The sequence below is a fragment of the Salvelinus alpinus genome, chromosome 19, assembly GCF_045679555.1.
Source record: "Salvelinus alpinus chromosome 19, SLU_Salpinus.1, whole genome shotgun sequence".
NCBI classification, from domain to species: Eukaryota; Metazoa; Chordata; class Actinopteri; order Salmoniformes; family Salmonidae; genus Salvelinus; species Salvelinus alpinus.
Window position 1 is genome coordinate 11,583,894 of NC_092104.1, and position 21,305 is coordinate 11,605,198.

The 21,305-nt window shown below is 46.1% G+C and overlaps 1 protein-coding gene and 1 pseudogene across 1 annotated transcript; one reads left to right on the top strand and one right to left on the bottom strand.

Annotated features, from left to right (window-relative positions):
* Window positions 1-8,899, top strand: part of LOC139546011 (F-box/WD repeat-containing protein 8-like) — a 38,551-nt pseudogene extending 29,652 nt beyond the window's left edge.
* A 99-nt stretch (window positions 8,900-8,998) lies between these two features.
* Window positions 8,999-21,008, bottom strand: LOC139545012 (calcineurin B homologous protein 3-like). The gene is made up of 8 exons (XM_071352326.1): window positions 20,737-21,008; window positions 17,508-17,577; window positions 14,141-14,221; window positions 13,486-13,625; window positions 12,952-13,013; window positions 10,479-10,586; window positions 10,215-10,262; window positions 8,999-9,872 (listed from the first exon to the last, which is right to left on the bottom strand). The coding sequence occupies exons 1-8, from the start codon at window positions 20,798-20,800 to the stop codon at window positions 9,783-9,785; spliced, it is 663 nt and encodes a 220-aa protein (XP_071208427.1). The 5' UTR covers window positions 20,801-21,008; the 3' UTR covers window positions 8,999-9,782.
* Window positions 21,009-21,305: the final 297 nt, after the last annotated feature.

The following is a 21,305-nucleotide window of genomic DNA, read 5'->3' on the forward strand; positions in this document are numbered from 1 at the left end:
CAGTCTCTGATGTAGTAGTCTTGTATGTAGTCAGTCTCTGATGTAGTAGTGTTGTATGTAGTCAGTCTCTCTGATGTAGTAGTGTTGTATGTAGTCAGTCTCTCTGATGTAGTAGTCTTGTATGTAGTCAGTCTCTGATGTAGTAGTCTTGTATGTAGTCAGTCTCTGATGTAGTAGTCTTGTATGTAGTCAGTCTCTGATGTAGTAGTGTTGTATGTAGTCAGTCTCTCTGATGTAGTAGTGTTGTATGTAGTCAGTCTCTCTGATGTAGTAGTCTTGTATGTAGTCAGTCTCTGATGTAGTAGTCTTGTATGTAGTCAGTCTCTCTGATGTAGTAGTCTTGTATGTAGTCAGTCTCTGATGTAGTAGTGTTGTATGTAGTCAGTCTCTCTGATGTAGTAGTGTTGTATGTAGTCAGTCTCTCTGATGTAGTAGTCTTGTATGTAGTCAGTCTCTGATGTAGTAGTCTTGTATGTAGTCAGTCTCTCTGATGTAGTAGTCTTGTATGTAGTCAGTTTCTGATGTAGTAGTGTTGTATGTAGTCAGTCTCTCTGATGTAGTAGTCTTGTATGTAGTCAGTCTCTCTGATGTAGTAGTGTTGTATGTAGTCAGTCTCTCTGATGTAGTAGTCTTGTATGTAGTCAGTCTCTGATGTAGTAGTCTTGTATGTAGTCAGTCTCTCTGATGTAGTAGTGTTGTATGTAGTCAGTCTCTGATGTAGTAGTCTTGTATGTAGTCAGTCTCTCTGATGTAGTAGTGTTGTATCTAGTCAGTCTCTGATGTATTAGTCTTGTATGTAGTCAGTCTCTCTGATGTAGTAGTGTTGTATGTAGTCAGTCTCTCTGATGTAGTAGTCTTGTATGTAGTCAGTCTCTCTGATGTCTGTTCTGGCTGTGGGGGGCTGGAGTCTGTTCTGGCTGTGAGGGTCTGGAGTCTGTTCTGGCTGTGGGGGGCTGGAGTCTGTTCTGGCTGTGAGGGGCTGGAGTCTGTTCTGGCTGTGAGGGGCTGGAGTCTGTTCTGGTTGAGGGGGGCTAGGGGCTGGAGTCTGTTCTGGCTGTGGGGGGCTGGAGTCTGTTCTGGCTGTGAGGGGCTGGAGTCTGTTCTGGCTGTGAGGGGCTGGAGTCTGTTCTGGCTGTGGGGGGCTGGAGTCTGTTCTGGCTGTGAGGGGCTGGAGTCTGTTCTGGCTGTGGGGTGCTAGGGGCTGGAGTCTGTTCTGGCTGTGGGGTGCTAGGGGCTGGAGTCTGTTCTGGCTGTGGGGTGCTAGGGGCTGGAGTCTGTTCTGGCTATGTGGGGCTAGGGGCTGGAGTCTGTTCTGGTTGTGGGGGGCTGGAGTCTGTTCTGGTTGTGGGGGGCTAGAGTCTGTTCTGGTTGTGGGGGGCTAGAGTCTGTTCTGGCTGTGGGGGGCTGGAGTCTGTTCTGGCTGAGGGTGGTTGGAGTCTGTTCTGGCTGTGGGGTGCTAGGGGTAGAGTCTGTTCTGGCTGTGGGGGGCTAGGGGCTGGAGTCTGTTCTGGTTGTGGGGGGCTGGAGTCTGTTCTGGTTGTGGGGGGCTAGAGTCTGTTCTGGTTGTGGGGGGCTAGAGTCTGTTCTGGCTGTGGGGGGCTGGAGTCTGTTCTGGCTGTGTGTGGTTGGAGTCTGTTCTGGCTGTGGGGTGCTAGGGGTAGAGTCTGTTCTGGCTGTGGGGGGCTAGGGGCTGGAGTCTGTTCTGGCTGTGTGGGACTAGGGGCTGGAGTCTGTTCTGGCTGTGTGGGGCTAGGGGCTGGAGTCTGTTCTGGCTGTGTGGGGCTAGGGGCTGAAGTCTGTTCTGGCTATGTGGGGCTAGGGGCTGGAGTCTGTTCTGGCTGTGTGGGACTAGGGGCTGGAGTCTGTTCTGGCTGTGTGGGGCTAGGGGCTGGAGTCTGTTCTGGCTGTGGGGTGCTAGGGGGCTGAAGTCTGTTCTGGCTATGTGGGGCTAGGGGCTGGAGTCTGTTCTGGCTGTGTGGGACTAGGGGCTGGAGTCTGTTCTGGCTGTGTGGGGCTAGGGGCTGGAGTCTGTTCTGGCTGTGTGGGGCTAGTGGCTAGAGTTTGTTCTGGCTGTGGGGTGCTAGGGGTAGAGTCTGTTCTGGCTGTGGGGGGCTAGGGGCTGGAGTCTGCTCTGGTTGAGGGGGGCTAGGGGCTGGAGTCTGCTCTGGTTGAGGGGGGCTAGGGGCTGGAGTCTGCTCTGGTTGAGGGGGGCTAGGGGCTGGAGTCTGCTCTGGTTGAGGGGGGCTAGGGGCTGGAGTCTGCTCTGGTTGAGGGGGGCTAGGGGCTGGAGTCTGCTCTGGTTGAGGGGGGCTGGAGTCTGTTCTGGCTGTGGGGGGCTGGAGTCTGTTCTGGCTGTGAGGGGCTGGAGTCTGTTCTGGCTATGGGGTGCTAGGGGCTGGAGTCTGTTCTGGCTGTGGGGTGCTAGGGGCTGGAGTCTGTTCTGGCTGTGGGGTGCTAGGGGCTGGAGTCTGTTCTGGCTATGTGGGGCTAGGGGCTGGAGTCTGTTCTGGTTGTGGGAGGCTGGAGTCTGTTCTGGTTGTGGGGGGCTAGAGTCTGTTCTGGTTGTGGGGGGCTAGAGTCTGTTCTGGCTGTGCGGGGCTGGAGTCTGTTCTGGCTGAGGGTGGTTGGAGTCTGTTCTGGCTGTGGGGTGCTAGGGGTAGAGTCTGTTCTGGCTGTGGGGGGCTAGGGGCTGGAGTCTGTTCTGGTTGTGGGGGGCTGGAGTCTGTTCTGGTTGTGGGGGGCTAGAGTCTGTTCTGGTTGTGGGGGGCTAGAGTCTGTTCTGGCTGTGGGGGGCTGGAGTCTGTTCTGGCTGTGTGTGGTTGGAGTCTGTTCTGGCTGTGGGGTGCTAGGGGTAGAGTCTGTTCTGGCTGTGGGGGGCTAGGGGCTGGAGTCTGTTCTGGCTGTGTGGGACTAGGGGCTGGAGTCTGTTCTGGCTGTGTGGGGCTAGGGGCTGGAGTCTGTTCTGGCTGTGGGGTGCTAGGGGGCTGAAGTCTGTTCTGGCTATGTGGGGCTAGGGGCTGGAGTCTGTTCTGGCTGTGTGGGACTAGGGGCTGGAGTCTGTTCTGGCTGTGTGGGGCTAGGGGCTGGAGTCTGTTCTGGCTGTGGGGTGCTAGGGGGCTGAAGTCTGTTCTGGCTATGTGGGGCTAGGGGCTGGAGTCTGTTCTGGCTGTGTGGGACTAGGGGCTGGAGTCTGTTCTGGCTGTGTGGGGCTAGGGGCTGGAGTCTGTTCTGGCTGTGTGGGGCTAGTGGCTAGAGTTTGTTCTGGCTGTGGGGTGCTAGGGGTAGAGTCTGTTCTGGCTGTGGGGGGCTAGGGGCTGGAGTCTGCTCTGGTTGAGGGGGGCTAGGGGCTGGAGTCTGCTCTGGTTGAGGGGGGCTAGGGGCTGGAGTCTGCTCTGGTTGAGGGGGGCTAGGGGCTGGAGTCTGCTCTGGTTGAGGGGGGCTAGGGGCTGGAGTCTGCTCTGGTTGAGGGGGGCTAGGGGCTGGAGTCTGCTCTGGTTGAGGGGGGCTAGGGGCTGGAATCTGCTCTGGTTGAGGGGGGCTGGAGTCTGTTATGGCTGTCCATCAGGGTGGCCAAAGGCCAGGGCCTAATGCACGTCTTCCTCCTCTCCTCCTCTTCTCCAAATTGGTTGCTCTCTCACTCTTTTTCTGGAGTTTCCAGGGAGCAAATGAGGGTCCTGATTAGACCGGGGCTGTCTGGAATACTGCCTGATCATAAATGCCCAGGCCACAGATGGGGAGAGGGAGAGAGAGCCAAGGTCGTGCCCAGTGGTCCTGTGCCAGTAGCAAAATAGCCTGTCTGCAATGTCTCCTCTAGTAGGCTTTCTGTTTCATGGCAGTCTGTGACTCTGCACTATGTGTTAAAACATCAAATAGTTAGTCTAGTTTTCAACATACATTTATTGACCTCAACTATTAAGATTATGTTACAGTATTTGAGTGTCCACGGTACGATGATGTAATCCCAATCTGGTTTATGCAGGCCCGCTCTCACTTTGCTGTGTTTTCTAGTAGAAAACAAGGATCGGGATGATTAATGTGTAGTAGCGTATTCACTGGCAGCTTAGGAAAGACAGGGGCACACTTCAAACAGACTGCCAGACAGTAACTTTTAATCCCCTGAAACAACACCACTCAGCAGCCACGACCATGGCTGCATTTTAAATTGCACCCTATTCCCTATATAGTGCACTACTTTTGACCAGGGCCCATATGACCTAGGGAATAGGGTGCCTGTTGGGACACAGGCCATGTCTCGCCATACGTCTTAGTTACAATACTAATGCCCATTTAGCTATGCAACCCTGATTCGTTTAATTTCTTGAAGCGGAAATTTAATCTGTTCACCCCCAAATAAATTAGATTTGGTGTATGAACTTTTGGAAAGCTTTTAGCATGGACTCATCCTCTGGCTGTTGCTGGGGACCCAATAAACTGAAGCGGTGATGAACAGATGGGGCTGAGGTCCATGGGGCATGTGTGGCTCGTCAAACCAGACCCAAGAATCCTCCTCTTAGTTTTATTAATGCTACAGCACTGCCATAACACGGCCCAAAATGTCACCATATTCCCTATATAGTGCACTACTTTTGACCAGAGCCCCATATGGCTCTGGTCAAAAGAAGTGCACTATATAGGGAATAGGGTGGGATTTGGGACAGAGATCATGTTTAATCAGTTCAGAACACCTAAAATATTTGTAGCTTTGAGTGAATTAGTGTTATTGGTGGCTATAGTAACGACATGTTGGTTTATATGAGGGCAGAAGCAGATGAAAACCTCTCCATGCCACCTGCTCTTGCTGTTTCTACCTGTCTTTGTTGGTGTGTATCTTCTCTGATCATGTTTCACTGCTTCTCTGTTAGTTCCCTCTGTAATGAATTGTTCTGACACACCGCAGTTGCTCTGGTAACCTAGTAAAGATGAAATTACAACTTCCTCTCTGTGTGTTCCGTTTCAGTGTGAGGGTGTTTTACCGGTGCACCGGCTCCTCTGTGACATCACTGTATGACCTCCGTACATGACCTCCACATGACCTCCGTGCAGGCAGACGATTGGAAGATTGTGAGCGGCGGAGGCGAGGGATTGGTCTGCGTCTGGGAGATGAGGATGGGAGCCAACCTGTGGAAGGTGGGACAAGAGAGTTCTTTCTCTTGGTTGTTTAGTGTGCATCTGTTGACACATCTATTTGTTTGTGCCACTAAAGGCAGGTAGAGGACGGACATGTGCTGTTCTGCACTTATTCATATCCTCATTTATGTGTCTTGCGGTTCCTGTCACTTGTATGCATTTAAAAAATATTCAGCAATATGCAACATTGACCTATCAGGCTGACATTGGCAGCAAACCAACAGGTGCATCAGTATTGATTGATCAATTCTCAGCTCCTTAGTGAATGTGTTTGGGTTTGTGAGTGTTTGGGTTTGTGAGTGTTTGGGTTTGTGTGTGTTTGGGTTTGTGAGTGTTTGGGTTTGTGAGGGTTTGGGTTTGTGAGTGTTTGGGTTTGTGAGTGTGAGTGTTTGGGTTTGTTTGAGTTTGTGAGTGTTTGGGTTTGTGAGTGTTTGGGTTTGTGTGTGTTTGGGTTTGTTTGGGTTTGTGAGTGTGAGTGTTTGGGTTTGTTTGGGTTTGTGAGTGTTTGGGTTTGTGAGTGTTTGGGTTTGTTTGGGTTTGTGTGTGTTTGGGTTTGTGAGTGTTTGGGTTTGTTTGGGTTTGTTTGGGTTTGTGAGTGTGAGTGTTTGGGTTTGTTTGGGTTTGTGTGTGTTTGGGTTTGTGAGTGTTTGGGTTTGGGTTTGTTTGGGTTTGTGAGTGTGAGTGTTTGGGTTTGTGAGTGTTTGGGTTTGTGAGTGTGAGTGTTTGGTTTTGTTTGGGTTTGTGAGTGTATGTGTTTGTGTGTTTGGGTTTGTGAGTGTAAGTGTAAGTGTTTGGGTTTGTGAGTGTTTGGGTTTGTGAGTGTGAGGGTTTGGGTTTGTGAGTGTTTGGGTTTGTGTGTGTTTGGGTTTGTGTGTGTGAGTGTTTGGGTTTGTTTGGGTTTGTGAGTGTTTGGGTTTGTGTGTGTTTGTGTGTGTTTGGGTTTGTGAGTGTTTGGGTTTGTGTGTTTTTGTGTTTGGGTTTGTGTGTTTGGGTTTGTGAGTGTTTGGGTTTGTGAGTGTTTGGGTTTGTGAGTGTTTGGGTTTGTGTGTGTTTGGGTTTGTGTGTGTTTGGGTTTGGGTTTGTGTGTGTTTGGGTTTGTGAGTGTGAGTGTTTGGGTTTGTGTGTGTTTTGGTTTGTGAGTGTTTGGGTTTGTGTGTGTTTGGGTTTGTGTGGGTTTGGGTTTGTGTGTGTTTGGGTTTGTGTGTGTTTGGGTTTGTGTGTGTTTGGGTTTGTGAGTGTTTGGGTTTGTGAGTGTTTGGGTTTGTGAGTGTTTGGGTTTGTGTGTGTTTGGGTTTGTGTGTGTTTGGGTTTGTGTGTGTTTGGTTTTGTGAGTGTGTGTGTGTGTTTGGGTTTGTGAGTGTTTGGGTTTGTGTGTGTTTGGGTTTGTGAGTGTTTGGGTTTGTGTGTGTTTGGGTTTGTGTGTGTTTGGGTTTGTGTGTGTTTGGTTTTGTGAGTGTTTGGGTTTTGTGTGTGTTTGGGTTTGTGAGTGTTTGGGATTGTGCGAAAAATATATAAAAAATATTTAATTGTAATAAATGGTGTTTGTTGTTTCTCCTTCCTGTCTATTTTCAGGCACCCAGTCAGACACGTCCGGTTCAACACCAGCTCCCTGGTGAAAACCAACATCCCAGACGAAAGTCTCCACGAGGGGCCTGCATCACAGACGACGACCTCACAGCCTACTGCAGGTGACTGATAACGCACAGACCCTCCCTCACCCCTCTAACACTGACTCCCGCTGACACTCTAAACCCTGAAGGCAGTTTGATGCTAATGCTATTCATAAACATGGCATACCCCGGTTCTAAGTACTTCCTCAGGCTGTCCTATCCCAATACAGATCATTGCACAAGAAAATACTTCTCATACGTATACGTTTTGGGCTTAGTGCACCTCTACTTTGTTCTGCAGAGAACATTATGCAGAGAGCATTGGCTCATTCTCTCTGTCCACACGACACAGGGGACAGAGAGTAGTGTCTGTTGTTTAACTCACCTCATTCTCTCTGTCCACACGACACAGGGGACAGAGAGTAGTGTCTGTTGTTTAACTCACCTCATTCTCTCTGTCCACACGACACAGGGGACAGAGAGTAGTGTCTGTTGTTTAACTCACCTCATTCTCTCTGTCCACACGACACAGGGGACAGAGAGTAGTGTCTATTGTTTAACTCACCTCATTCTCTCTGTCCACATTAGACACAGGGGACAGAGAGTAGTGTCTATTGTTTAACTCACCTCATTCTCTCTGTCCACATTAGACACAGGGGACAGAGAGTAGTGTCTGATGTTTAACTCACCTCATTCTCTCTGTCCACATTAGACACAGGGGACAGAGAGTAGTGTCTGTTGTTTAACTCACCTCATTCTCTCTGTCCACATTAGACACAGGGGACAGAGAGTAGTGTCTGTTGTTTAACTCACCTCATTCTCTCTGTCCACATTAGACACAGGGGAGTGATCTGCCACTAGGACTTCTCTGAAGACTCTTCCTCCCAGGACCATGTTTTGCCCATCTGCAGGTCTCACTACGTAGAGTCATCTGGTTACAACATCGGCCTGGCCGTTCCCTATGACATCCTGTCTTGCTCTCACCCTTCCTACTGACCCACGTACCCAATCTACAACCAGGATTTTTATACACTGGTTGTGGGCCTCTGGACACTATATACTGTATGTGATGTGTGACTGCATTGTTCTCATATCCTGGTTAAATCAAAAATCGAATCAAATGTTATTTGTCACATGCGCCGAATACAACAGGTGTACCTTACGGTGAAATGCTTACTTACAAGCCCTTAACCAACAATGCTTTAAGAAGTTTTAAGAGAAATAAGTCTTAAGTAAAAAAAATAATAATAATTGAAAGTAAAAAATTTAAATGACAAATAATTAAACAGCAGTAGTATAGTAGTAGTATAACAACAGCAAGGTACAGAGTCAATGTGCGGGGGCACCGGTTAGTTGAGGTATTTGAGGTAATATGTACATGTAGGTCGGGTTAAGTGACTATGCATAGATAAGAAGACTGAATGCTGTGCTCACTGTTGTTTCATCAGTGTTCAGTCTGGTTTAACCAGGATATGGGGTCTGCACAAATCAAACCAGCTTTTATAAATCTGTTTGATTTTCCAAACTGAATTTAATTTTGAATTTTGTTTGTGAAGGTAGTGGTCCGTATTTTTTTTTAAAGAACCTCATGTTTCCTTATAAAGGTTGTCACGATCGTCGTAATGTGGAAGAGAGGAGGACCAAGGCGCAGCGTGAAGTGAATACATTCTTCTATTTAATAAACGAAGAAACGAAGAACCCTTGACAAACTTACAAAACAACAAACGAACGTGACGCTATAAATAAACAGTGCAGACACAAGCAACTAACACATAGACAATAACCCACAACACAAAACAGGCTACCTAAATATGGTTCCCAATCAGAGACAACGCAAAACACCTGTCTCTGATTGAGAACCATATCAGGCCAAACACATAGAAATAGACAAACCAGACATACAACATAGAATGCCCACTCAGATCACACCCTGACCAAACAAAACATAAAACATACAAAGCAAACTATGGTCAGGGCGTGACAAAGGTGTAAATGTACATTCAAAGCATTGGTTTTAATCTTGCTATCCACATTTTGTATAGTGAGTTGTTTAATTGAACTTCTGATGTAAAATAAATGAATTCAGAATAAATGCATTGTCATGATGGGATTATATTTTGTTAAAGAGATATTGAACTTCACACTGATACAGTATGCTCCATAAATTGAACAACAATCAACTAATCTTTCTGCTTAATTTACTTCAGTGGAACTGCGTAAAGTGCTTCTGTATTCACAAGAAGATGCACGCAAAACACAAATAATGTTGACATTTTTCATCACAATTTATTTATTTTGAATTAATAGAAAATGTATATAAATTACTGTCAAGGCTATTGCAAGTTCTTTGGGCATAAGGCACAATATCCATTTAATGTATTAGAAATAGAATTTAAACAAAAAAGTAGTGGTGAAACTTACAACTTACAGAGAGTGCTGTAAGTCTCCCTACCAAGGCCATAGCAGAGGACAGTGTCCAGTGTTTCAATTGGAAATGCACAGACATAATAAAGCTCTGTGAAGTAGATAAATGAGTCCCAAGTGTATTCTCTAGCCCTGTAGGAATGCACTGTGCCCTGTGTCTCAGGCTCTGAATGTGAGCCAGAATAAAAGTGACCCTGGATGCCATTGCCAACTCTGATCCTCAGAAGTGATCCACATAACAGGTCATGTGAACATCTAGGCACTCAAAATGTCAGTACTGTAAACATAACATTGACATGAGGGGGGTGGTATGAAGGGGGGGGGGGGGGGGGGTATGAAGGATGAGGGGGGTATATGTAGGCAATATTGTGCATTTACATGTCATGTATCACAATGTATTATTCTGATAATAATTTCCCATTAATAATTAAAAGTATGAAAACATTAGTGCATATTAATTGTATTTAAATATTAGTGCATATGAAAGGTATTTAATTACACTTTAGTGCATGAAAAGTATTTTATGAAAAGTATTTGGCTTCATTACAGAGGAAGACGGGAGAGATTAATTCAACAAAAAACAGCAGTACAATAACGATGTCTCTTAAAGGAGACCTGGGCTCATTTAGATTTTCCACATCGCAAGGTTGCAGTGTCCATGTTTAAGAAGCGAACATGCATCCTCGTCTCAATATCGAAGGTGTTTAGAATCTGAGGGGAGAAAAGGTAGTGGAATGTAAGACTGATATGGTAGTATACAGTATGTAAAGTATACAGTATGTAAAGTATACAGTACAGTATATAAATAAACAGTATATAAAGTAAACAGTATAAGGTATATAAAGTAAACAGTATATAAAGTAAACAGCATAAAGTATATCAAGTATACAGTATTTAAAGTATACTGTATATAAAGTATATCAGAATTTAAAGACACCAAATGTCACTGTTTTAATAGCTTGTGTTTGCATAACTCATAGTGAAATGGCATTTCCTTTTTTTTTATGTAACAGCCAATTTGAATATCTTGTGCAATACACAGTAACACCATACCTGTAGAAAATTTTCAAAAGTGATTCCTTCATAGAATTCATCAGGTTCCTGAAAAACAAAGTAACCCAATTTAAGCAATAAGGCATGATGACCTGTTCTTAGGCACGACACAAAGCAGTACACAGTAGAACAGTACTTTGCACTTCAAAATAAGGTGTGGTTCACTGTAATGAATCGTGCTATCAGCATATCTTACTCATATACCTACTTCATAACTATTTGATCAGTAGTACAATAAAGCAGTGTTAGTGATATCCCCGTTACCATTTTGCCCCTTGTAGTGCTTGCCACTTCCAGCATGGCAGCGTCTGCGATGGCTTTGGCGGTCTCCTGCCCGATAGTGCCAGCCTTAGATAGGAGCTCCTCCACCACCTAGATAGAAAACAGCACAATGGTCCATAAAACATTTATTAATTTATTGTGTTATCTTGAACTTCTGATGTACACGCAATTCAGCTTTAAAGCTGCCATGTATATTGGAATAAACTCAATTTATACTAAAATGGTCAATGATAAACCGTCCATCACAAAGCGTCACAGGGATAGGAGTGCTGACAGGATCAGTATTGCGTTTTAGATCCTAATGTAAAAGATAACTATGTGGACAAGGGGACCTGATGCTACATCAGCACTACTTCTCTGAGACACTTTGGGGGGAATTCCGACCCGAGTTAAACACACCCGTAAATGGAAAGTCCCTTTTATGCACTTTTCTCTCTATGAGTATACTGACCTTGAACTTAAGCATGAGAATAGCATGCTATTCACCCTGCTATTCACCCTGCTGTTCACCCTGCTATCCACCCTGCTGTTCACCATGCTATTCACCATGCTATTCACCCTGCTGTTCACCCTGCTGTTCACCATGCTATTCACCCTGCTATTCACCATGCTATTCACCATTCTATGCACCATGCTGTTCACCCTGCTATTCACCCTGCTATTCACCCTGCTGTTCACCCTGCTATTCACCATGCTATTCACCCTGCTGTTCACCCTGCTGTTCACCATGCTATTCACCCTGCTATTCACCCTGCTGTTCACCCTGCTGTTCACCATGCTATTCACCCTGCTGTTCACCCTGCTATTCACCATGCTGTTCACCCTGCTATTCACCCTGCTGTTCACCATGCTATTCACCCTGCTGTTCACCCTGCTGTTCACCCTGCTGTTCACCCTGCTATTCACCCTGCTATTCACCCTGCTATTCACCATGCTGTTCACCCTGCTGTTCACCCTGCTATTCACCCTGCTGTTCACCATGCTATTCACCCTGCTATTCACCCTGCTATTCACCATGCTGTTCACCCTGCTATTCACCATGCTGTTCACCCTGCTGTTCACCCTGCTGTTCACCATGCTATTCACCATGCTATTCACCCTGCTGTTCACCCTGCTGTTCACCATGCTATTCACCCTGCTATTCACCATGCTATTCACCATTCTATGCACCATGCTGTTCACCCTGCTATTCACCCTGCTATTCACCCTGCTATTCACCATGCTGTTCACCATGCTGTTCACCCTGCTGTTCACCCTGCTATTCACCCTGCTATGCACCATGCTGTTCACCCTGCTATTCACCCTGCTGTTCACCATGCTGTTCACCCTGCTGTTCACCCTGCTATTCACCCTGCTATGCACCATGCTATTCACCCTGTTATTCACCCTGCTATTCACCATGCTATTCACCATGCTATTCACCATGATATTCACACTGCTATTCACCATGCTATTCACCCTGCTATTCACCATGCTATTCACCATGCTATGCACCATGCTATTCACCATGCTATTCACCCTGCTATTCACCCTGCTGTTCGTTTGGGGTGGAGATCAAATAAATGATGGTTTGGCTGTGGTGTCTACAGATACACCGTATTCTGACCTTGACTTCATTCCCACCTTTACATGCGATGAAACTGTGAATAAGATCGAGCAACCTGTTGGTTCCAAGTGGAACAACATCAACTTCTCTGATAGAAATAACACCATTCTCCATGCACTGTAATTTACAGATTGATAAGAACTATTGAAAAGAGCCTAGGTAAATGAGTAGGTAAATGAGTAAGCCGTAACGACAGGACCATTGTCATCACAGTTCCATGATTATTAGGGTAGATTTATAGGACTACTGTTCAACCCCTATTGTACACTGTTCTCACCTTCCGATATGTAATGGATTGAACAATTGAATATGGTAACTTTCAGGATGAATCAAACAGGTGTATTTTTTATTTTATTCATAAATACTTTCCTAACCCTAAATAATATACAAGATCAGAGTATTTTTAAATCTACCAATTGGTTCTGAAACAGAGATGAATATGCATATATTTAGATGGCTTTCATTAATTGATCCCTAATATTCTGAACCCTTCTCTCCATAAATTCTAGTGAGTCTGTCAAGAAAATTCAAATTAAAGATAGGCCTACACTAAATTCAAAGGGATTGCTTCAGATATATTTACTGAAAAACATATTGAATGAAAACTCCACGAGAAAATCTGTTGGCCAGCAATTGGGACAGTTTTCAGCGGTTTAATTAAATTAATTCAGTGCGCCAAGGGAAACATGCCTGCAAAGCCTGTTACGCACCAGCACAAGATGAACACCAACTACTGAGAAGTGTGTAGGAAAGGCGTACATTTCCCAAGTCTGAGTCGGGCCCTTTGTGAATACAGGCCCTGGGTCTGGAGGACTATGGTGAGGAGAGAGAAGTAAAGAGAGGCGTTACCCGTCTGTACTCCTCCAGGTTGATGGTGCCGTCGCTGTCTGTGTCATGCATGTTGAACAGAACTGAAGAGACAATAAAGAGGAACAAGCTTAACAGTATGTTTTTTACCAAATATTTTCTTACTATCATTGTTCAGGGGAAGGATATGACTCTAATGGCCTATTCCACATGTAGGAGGAAGTAATGAATGATTAGAAAATAATTGGTCTCTGAGATTCAACCATGATTATGAGGATCAAGACAGACTAGTTGGTGCACTTTAGGCCCTATTTAGATTCTAGACAAGAGTATGATTACTGAACTGAAACTTTGTTAGAATTATATCTATGCTTGAAGAATAGCCCTTAGAATAGCAACTCAGAATATGTGTTTTTTCTTCAATTATAAATCTTGGTGTTGACTTAGTATCAAACCCATGTATTCTGCATGACTCAAGACCACGTTAGCTCACTGAGTTAAAGCCTAGGCATTAGCCCAGGGTACTAACACAAGTCTTAGACAATCTTACTTTACTCATCACCAAACCAAACTCACATCGTAGTTTCTCCCTCCTCAGGTTCTCCCTCTCCTCCTCCGTTAGGCCCATGGCTGCTGGGCGGAAGTGAGTCATCACCATAAGGAACTCCTCAAAGCCAATCTTCTGGACTGTACCCGTCTCATTCTGATGGAGGTTTCTGTATCAGGTATACAGAGGAGGCATTTAGCTGGTTAAACCAGAGGGCAGGGTTCAGTTTGGTTCAACCAAACAATTAGAGAGGCATAGAGTTACAGTTACATGGCAATTCACTGACTGCCATGTGCTGAACATGCTTCACGACTAAAGCCTTTATAGCATCACTGATTACTTCATGAACAAATCTCTTGTCTATGTGTAATAACTTGGTTATAACAGTCAATGGCAGTAAAGATGTATTGCATGAGTGATTTCAATATTTTCAAATATTTTTTTAATTTTATATATTTTTTACCCCTTTTTCTCCCCAATTTCGTGGTATCCAATTGGTACTTCTCATCACTGCAACTCCCGTACGGACTCGTGAGAGGCGAAGGTCGAGAGCCGTGCGTCCTCCGAAACACAACCCAACCAAGCCGTACTGCTTCTTGACACAATGCCCACTTAACCCGGAAGTCAGCCACCACCAATGTGTCGGAGGATATTTTCAATATTACACTTAGGCTATATACTCACCTTTTATCAAAGAATGCATTAATAATTTGAGCCCGGATTGGATTGTTATCTAGAGCAGGGATGCTGGCCAAATCCTCTCGACTGCAGAAGAAACATGATATGACAATACGTAAGTAACAAGTCAACAACAAAACAGAAAACATGATATGACAATATGTTCGTAACAAGTAAACAGCAAAACAGAAAACATGATATAACAGTTATTTACCTCTAGTAATCAAAGTTAAAGGGTGTCTTTTTTCTAAAGGTCAAGGTTATTGTTCTGTCAATACATATTATTTAAATTCAGTACAGTATAGAATATCAAAATAAATACTTGTACACTCCCTCTCCTTTCTTTTTAAAGGGAAGGCATGTGCAATCTATCACTATGTCACTATGCAAGGCAACCTGCCAATGATGAGTGATTGTGTGTGCGCCTATGTCTGTGTGTGTCCATAACATACATACCCACAATGCAACACATTCAAAAGGACTTAGCAGGCACTATTTTAGGCCTAGATTCAATCAGATCATGCGTTGACCGGCGATAGCCGACACCCGCATAGCTGCTGTTTTGGAGGTGTCGGAGGTGGAACTTCTGAGCAGCTGCTCCGGTTCATTGTCACGAAGCCACACTCATCCCACTAATATTAGTTCAGAAGGAGAACATGTGGGCGATATAGAAATAATGACACTCACATTTAACTGATTAAACAAAATGATGAGGATTTCTATCGGCCTAATCGAGGTGTAGATTACATCTCACATTCAAGTGTTCAAACTTGTAAACAAGGCTGCATGAGATTTCTCACAATGCGACTCCGTGCAGGCAGGTGTAGATTTATAAAGGTGGGAGCACATATATTGTCAAGGTCTCCATTCTTACTGTTCAACTTAAGTTTACCACTTACCAAATAGAAGTTTCTTTGGCATCTCATGTTCGCTTTAGGTATTATGCCAGGAGCTGCTTGTGGATTTGACAGCTCTAACACAGTTTCACCTCCGACACCGCCAAAACAACCGCTATGTGGATGTCGGCTAAAGCGGATCTGATTGAATAGTACCCTTAGTTTAGGTAAATAATACTCAACGTGTTTCAATGAAGAGGGGTGTGTTATGAATACATGGATATGGGTAACAGACAATGATGGACTGACTATATGTTGGTGTTGGTGACTATATGTTGGTGTTGGTGACTATATGTTGGTGTTGGTGGACTGAATGAGGGTGTTGGTGGACTGTATGAGGGTGTTGGTGGACTGAATGAGGGCGTTGGTGGACTGAATGATGGCGTTGGTGGACTGAATGATGGCGTTGGTGGACTGAATGAGGGCGTTGGTGGACTGTATGAGGGCGTTGGTGGACTGAATGAGGGCGTTGGTGGACCGTATGATGGTGTTGGTGGACTGAATGAGGGCGTTGGTGGACCGTATGATGGTGTTGGTGGACTGAATGAGGGCGTTGGTGGACCGTATGATGGTGTTGGTGGACCGTGTGAGGGTGTTGGTGGACCTTTTTAGGGCGTTGGTGGACCGTATGAGGGCGTTGGTGGACCGTATGAGGGCGTTGGTGGACCGTACGAGGGCGTTGGTGGACCGTATGAGGGCGTTGGTGGACTGTACGAGGGTGTTGGTGGACCGTACGAGGGCGTTGGTGGACCGTACGAGGGCGTTGGTGGACCGTATGAGGGCGTTGGTGGACCGTATGAGGGCGTTGGTGGACCGTACGAGGGTGTTGGTGGACCGTATGAGGGCGTTGGTGGACCGTACGAGGGCGTTGGTGGACCGTATGAGGGCGTTGGTGGACCGTACGAGGGCGTTGGTGGACCGTATGAGGGCGTTGGTGGACCGTATGAGGGCGTTGGTGGACCGTATGAGGGCGTTGGTGGACCGTATGAGGGCGTTGGTGGACCGTACGAGGGTGTTGGTGGACCGTACGAGGGCGTTGGTGGACCGTATGAGGGCGTTGGTGGACCGTACGAGGGCGTTGGTGGACCGTACGAGGGCGTTGGTGGACCGTATGAGGGCGTTGGTGGACTGTACGAGGGTGTTGGTGGACCGTATGAGGGCGTTGGTGGACCGTATGAGGGCGTTGGTGGACCGTATGAGGGCGTTGGTGGACCGTATGAGGGTGTTCGTGGACCGTATGAGGGCGTTGGTGGACCGTATGAGGGTGTTCGTGGACCGTATGAGGGCGTTGGTGGATTGTACGAAGGCGTTGGTGGACCGTATGAGGGTGTTGGTGGACTGTACGAGGGCGTTGGTGGACTGTACGAGGGTGTTGGTGGACCGTATGAGGGCGTTGGTGGACCGTACGAGGGCGTTGGTGGACTGTACGAGGGCGTTGGTGGACTGTACGAGGGTGTTGGTGGACCGTATGAGGGCGTTGGTGGACCGTACGAGGGCGTTGGTGGACCGTATGAGGGCGTTGGTGGACCGTACGAGGGCGTTGGTGGACCGTACGAGGGCGTTGGTGGACCGTACGAGGGCGTTGGTGGACCGTACGAGGGCGTTGGTGGACTGTACGAGGGCGTTGGTGGACTGTACGAGGGTGTTGGTGGACCGTATGAGGGCGTTGGTGGACCGTACGAGGGCGTTGGTGGACCGTATGAGGGCGTTGGTGGACCGTACGAGGGCGTTGGTTGACCGTACGAGGGTGTTGGTGGACCGTACGAGGGCGTTGGTGGACCGTACGAGGGCGTTGGTGGACCGTACGAGGGCGTTGGTGGACCGTACGAGGGCATTGGTGGACCGTATGAGGGCGTTGGTGGACCGTGTGAGGGTATTGGTGGACCGTACGAGGGCGTTGGTGGACCGTGTGAGGGCGTTGGTGGACCGTGTGATGGCGTTGGTGGACCGTACGAGGGCGTTGGTGGACCGTACGAGGGCGTTGGTGGACCGTACGAGGGCGTTGGTGGACCGTATGAGGGCGTTGGTGGACCGTACGAGGGCGTTGGTGGACCGTACGAGGGCGTTGGTGGACTGTATGAGGGCGTTGGTGGACCGTACGAGGGCGTTGGTGGACCGTATGAGGGCGTTGGTGGACTGTATGATGGCGTTGGTGGACCGTGTGAGGGCGTTGGTGGACCGTATGAGGGTGTTGGTGGACTGTATGAGGGCGTTGGTGGACCGTACGAGGGCGTTGGTGGACCGTATGAGGGCGTTGGTGGACTGTATGAGGGCGTTGGTGGACCGTACGAGGGCGTTGGTGGACCGTATGAGGGTGTTGGTGGACCGTATGAGGGCGTTGGTGGACTGTATGAGGGCGTTGGTGGACCGTACGAGGGCGTTGGTGGACCGTACGAGGGCGTTGGTGGACCGTATGAGGGCGTTGGTGGACTGTATGAGGGTGTTGGTGGACTGTGTGAGGGAGTTGGTGACAATACCTTAGTGTCTCCTCATTGTTACTCAGCTGTCTGAATCTCTTGTTGATGTTGCCAATCTGCTCCAGGGAAACTGAAATAAACCAATCACAGTAGTTTAGAGCATATTAGCACTAGCAATTTATCAGTAGTGAGCCACTTAAGACTTAAAGTCCTAATAACTTGAGAGTATTCTATTTCCAGATACACCACCCTCCTAGACTGGTTGGATATCTTTACACTGCTTTTAATTTCATTCAAGCTTTCCTTCTGGATTCTATCTGTTGTGAAATGCAAAACATGTAAATGAACTGTAGCAAAAAATAAGGTGCAAACAGGTACAGAACAGATAAACCTGTTCAGAACTGTGACAACAATGGGCCTACGACACAATCAGCCTGATGATAAAAACACAATCAGCCTGATGATAAAAACACAATCAGCCTGATGGAAAAACAAACACACGGGTGTGATTATATTTGCATTCAAAGGGAACATTGAATTATTGACTTACGTGTGGGCTAATGTCTTCACATGAGCATTTGAATGTTATGGTTGCTAGATACAGTTATAGAACCACAGATTGTGATATTTGGAAGAGGTTATTTAGCCAACAATAGTGTTTATTTTAAAGGAGGAACTTGCTTCTCCTCTCAGTGCCTGTTAAGAGCACATACTCAAATGGATATTTACAGGAGCAACAACTACTGTAGGTGAATGTGCTTCAGTAACCACAGAACAACAGGCTACCACAAACTAGACTTTGCACAGGCAGGTGTACAGATTCATGTAGGTGGCGGTGCATTCATTCTCAAGATCTCCATTCTCACTTTACACACATGGTAATAAACTTAAGTTGGAATTTTATTGGAAACGGTCCATGATCAATCAGAGTAATATTATCAGTCTTCATTGAACTCTCTCACCGCTCTCTTCTGAAAATCAGTCATCCCGTTTATGCAAGCAGCCAGCTGATAAGATTAACAGATCAACGTTCCAAACACCTAGGTACTGCTTCAAACCTGTACTTCATCCACGTGTTATACACTGAGGGGAAGCAAACCTGTACTTCATCCACGTGTTATACACTGAGGGGAAGCAAACCTGTACTTCATCCACGTGTTATACACTGAGGGGAAGCAAACCTGTACTTCATCCACGTGTTATACGCTGAGGGGAAGCAAACCTGTACTTCATCCACGTGTTATACACTGAGGGGAAGCAAACCTGTACTTCATCCACGTGTTATACGCTGAGGGGAAGCAAACCTGTACTTCATCCACGTGTTATACGCTGAGGGGAAGCAAACCTGTACTTCATCCACGTGTTATACACTGAGGGGAAGCAAACCTGTACTTCATCCACGTGTTATACACTGAGGGGAAGCAAACCTGTACTTCATCCACGTGTTATACGCTGAGGGGAAGCAAACCTGTACTTCATCCACGTGTTAGACACTGAGGGGAAGCAAACCTGTACTTCATCCACATGTTATACGCTGAGGGGAAGCAAACCTGTACTTCATCCACGTGTTATACACTGAGGGGAAGCAAACCTGTACTTCATCCACGTGTTATACACTGAGGGGAAGCAAACCTGTACTTCATCCACGTGTTATACGCTGAGGGGAAGCAAACCTGTACTTCATCCACGTGTTATACACTGAGGGGAAGCAAACCTGTACTTCATCCACATGTTATACGCTGAGGGGAAGCAACACTTTTCACTTCCAAAAATATTGTGATATTTGTTTGACTGTCAATTAATTTTTAGATACATAATTGACAGTGTAATATTGAAATCACAAATTATAATTTTATTATTTTCACTATAAAGTAAGACATCGGACTATAGAGTAAGCTGTAGACTCAACATATTAATCTTGCATGGAGCCATATTGGCAAGTTGCATGACATTCTATACATCTGGTTCAATAAACAGTGGTCCCTCTGTCCTTACCTACCACCCTCTAATCAGATTTTCAATGGAATGACAGAAGGACAATCCAACTATTGTCTATTCATGTGAAAACAGCTGGAATACAGCATCTTATTCTGTGCTCTTCAGAAGACTGACCAAAGTAATGCGACTATGCAATTCAGAATTCTAGTTTGAAATATGAAATGAGGAGGCACTTCTAGATTTGCTACACTGCCCCGGTCAACTGTAAGTGCTGTTATTGTGAAGTGGATACATCTAGGAACAACAGCGGTTCAGCTGCGAAGTGGTAGGCCACACAAGCTCACAGAACGGGACCGCCAGGTGCTGAAGCGCGTAGCACGTACAAATCGTCTGTCCTCGGTTGCAACACTCACTACTGGGTTCCAAACTGCCTCTGGAAGCAACTTCAGCACAAGAACTGTTTGTCGGGAGCTTCATGCTTCATTTTACTTTTGCCTTGCAGCCGCGCACACAAGCCTAAGATCACCATGCGCAATGCCAAGCATCGGCTGGAGTGGTGTAAAGTTCGCCGCCATTGGACTCTGGAGCAGTGGAAACGTGTTCACTGGAGTGATGAATCACGCTTCACCATCTGGCAATCCAATAGACGGATCTAGGTTTTGCACATGCCAGGAAAACGCTACCTGCACCAATGCATAGTGCCAACTGTAAAGTTTGGTGGAGGAGAAATAATGATCTGGGGCTGTTTTTCATGGTTCGGGCTAGGCCAATTAGTTCCAGTGAAGGGGAATCTTAACGCTATAGCATACAAAGACATTCTAGACAACCCTGTGCTTTCAACTCTGCGGCAACAGTTTGGGGAAAATGTTCCTGTTTCAACATGACAATGCCCCCATGCACAATGCGAGGTCCATACAGAAATTGTTTTTCGAGATCGGTGTGGAAGAACTTTACTGGCCTGCACAGAGCCCTGACCATCGAACACCTTTGGGATGAATTGGAACGCCAACTGTGAGCCAGGCCTAATCGCCCAACATTACCGACCTCACTAATGATCTTGTGGCTAAATGGAAGCAAGTCCCTGCAGCAGTGTTCCAACATATAGTGGAAAGCCTTCCCAGAAGAGTGGATGCTGTTATAGCAGTAAAGGGGTTACCAATTCCATATTAATGCCCATGATTTTGGAATATGTTCAGTGAGCAGGTGTCCACATACTTTTGGTCATGTAGAGTATTTTTCCCTTCATCAAAGTTTAGGCTATTTATTGATAAATAAGGAGTTATTTTGCATTTGATTATAATCAAATAGAAAGTGAAATAAAACTGAGTATTGTAAAGCCTAGGCTACTTACATCCAGTTCGATCAGCCATATCTTGGAACTCGTGTTCAGTGCCCGCAGACTGCGAGGCTCCCATTGTGATTATTCTCAAAAGAGCTGCAATTGCGCATTGAAGTTCTTTCAGGAGCGCGCTATGATCTTAACCGCAGGTAAAAACTCCTTGAGTTGTACTGTCCTCACTAGTACCAAGAAGCTCTTTCCTCTGCTTTTCATAAGTTAGTTAGTAACATACTCTTTATTATGGTCCATTGGGAGAGACGCTGTGCTGACTTCCCCAAGGTCCTAAAACAGTGTACCATTGTGGAGGAATAGATTTTTTTTTTTTTTTTACATTAGACAACTCAGAATGAATCGACTGTGTCCTTGAATTAATTACTGGTAAATGTGATGGATGAACAATCATAGTCATTAATGGCAGAATGAGACTTTCATTTCAAATGTAATCTTTGCGTGTAGTAAAAAAGGCATTGTCATTGAGTATAACGTAACAGACCCTTATCTTTAAAAAACATATACCTACTATAATTTCAAGTCGGAGTACATTCTAGAAGAAATAACAGAAAAAAACTGCAGTAGGCTTA

Bases quoted from the DNA above. Each gene is read 5' to 3' on its own strand.
- LOC139545012 (XM_071352326.1), bottom strand. From the start codon at position 20,800: ATGGGAGCCTCGCAGTCTGCGGGCACTGAACACGAGTTCCAAGATATG. The intron at 17,578-20,736 runs GTAAGTAGCCTA...GGTTTATTTCAG, and splicing joins TATGGCTGATCGAACTGGAT to TTTCCCTGGAGCAGATTGGC. The intron at 10,263-10,478 runs GTAACGGGGATA...TTTGTTTTTCAG, and splicing joins GCACTACAAGGGGCAAAATG to GAACCTGATGAATTCTATGA.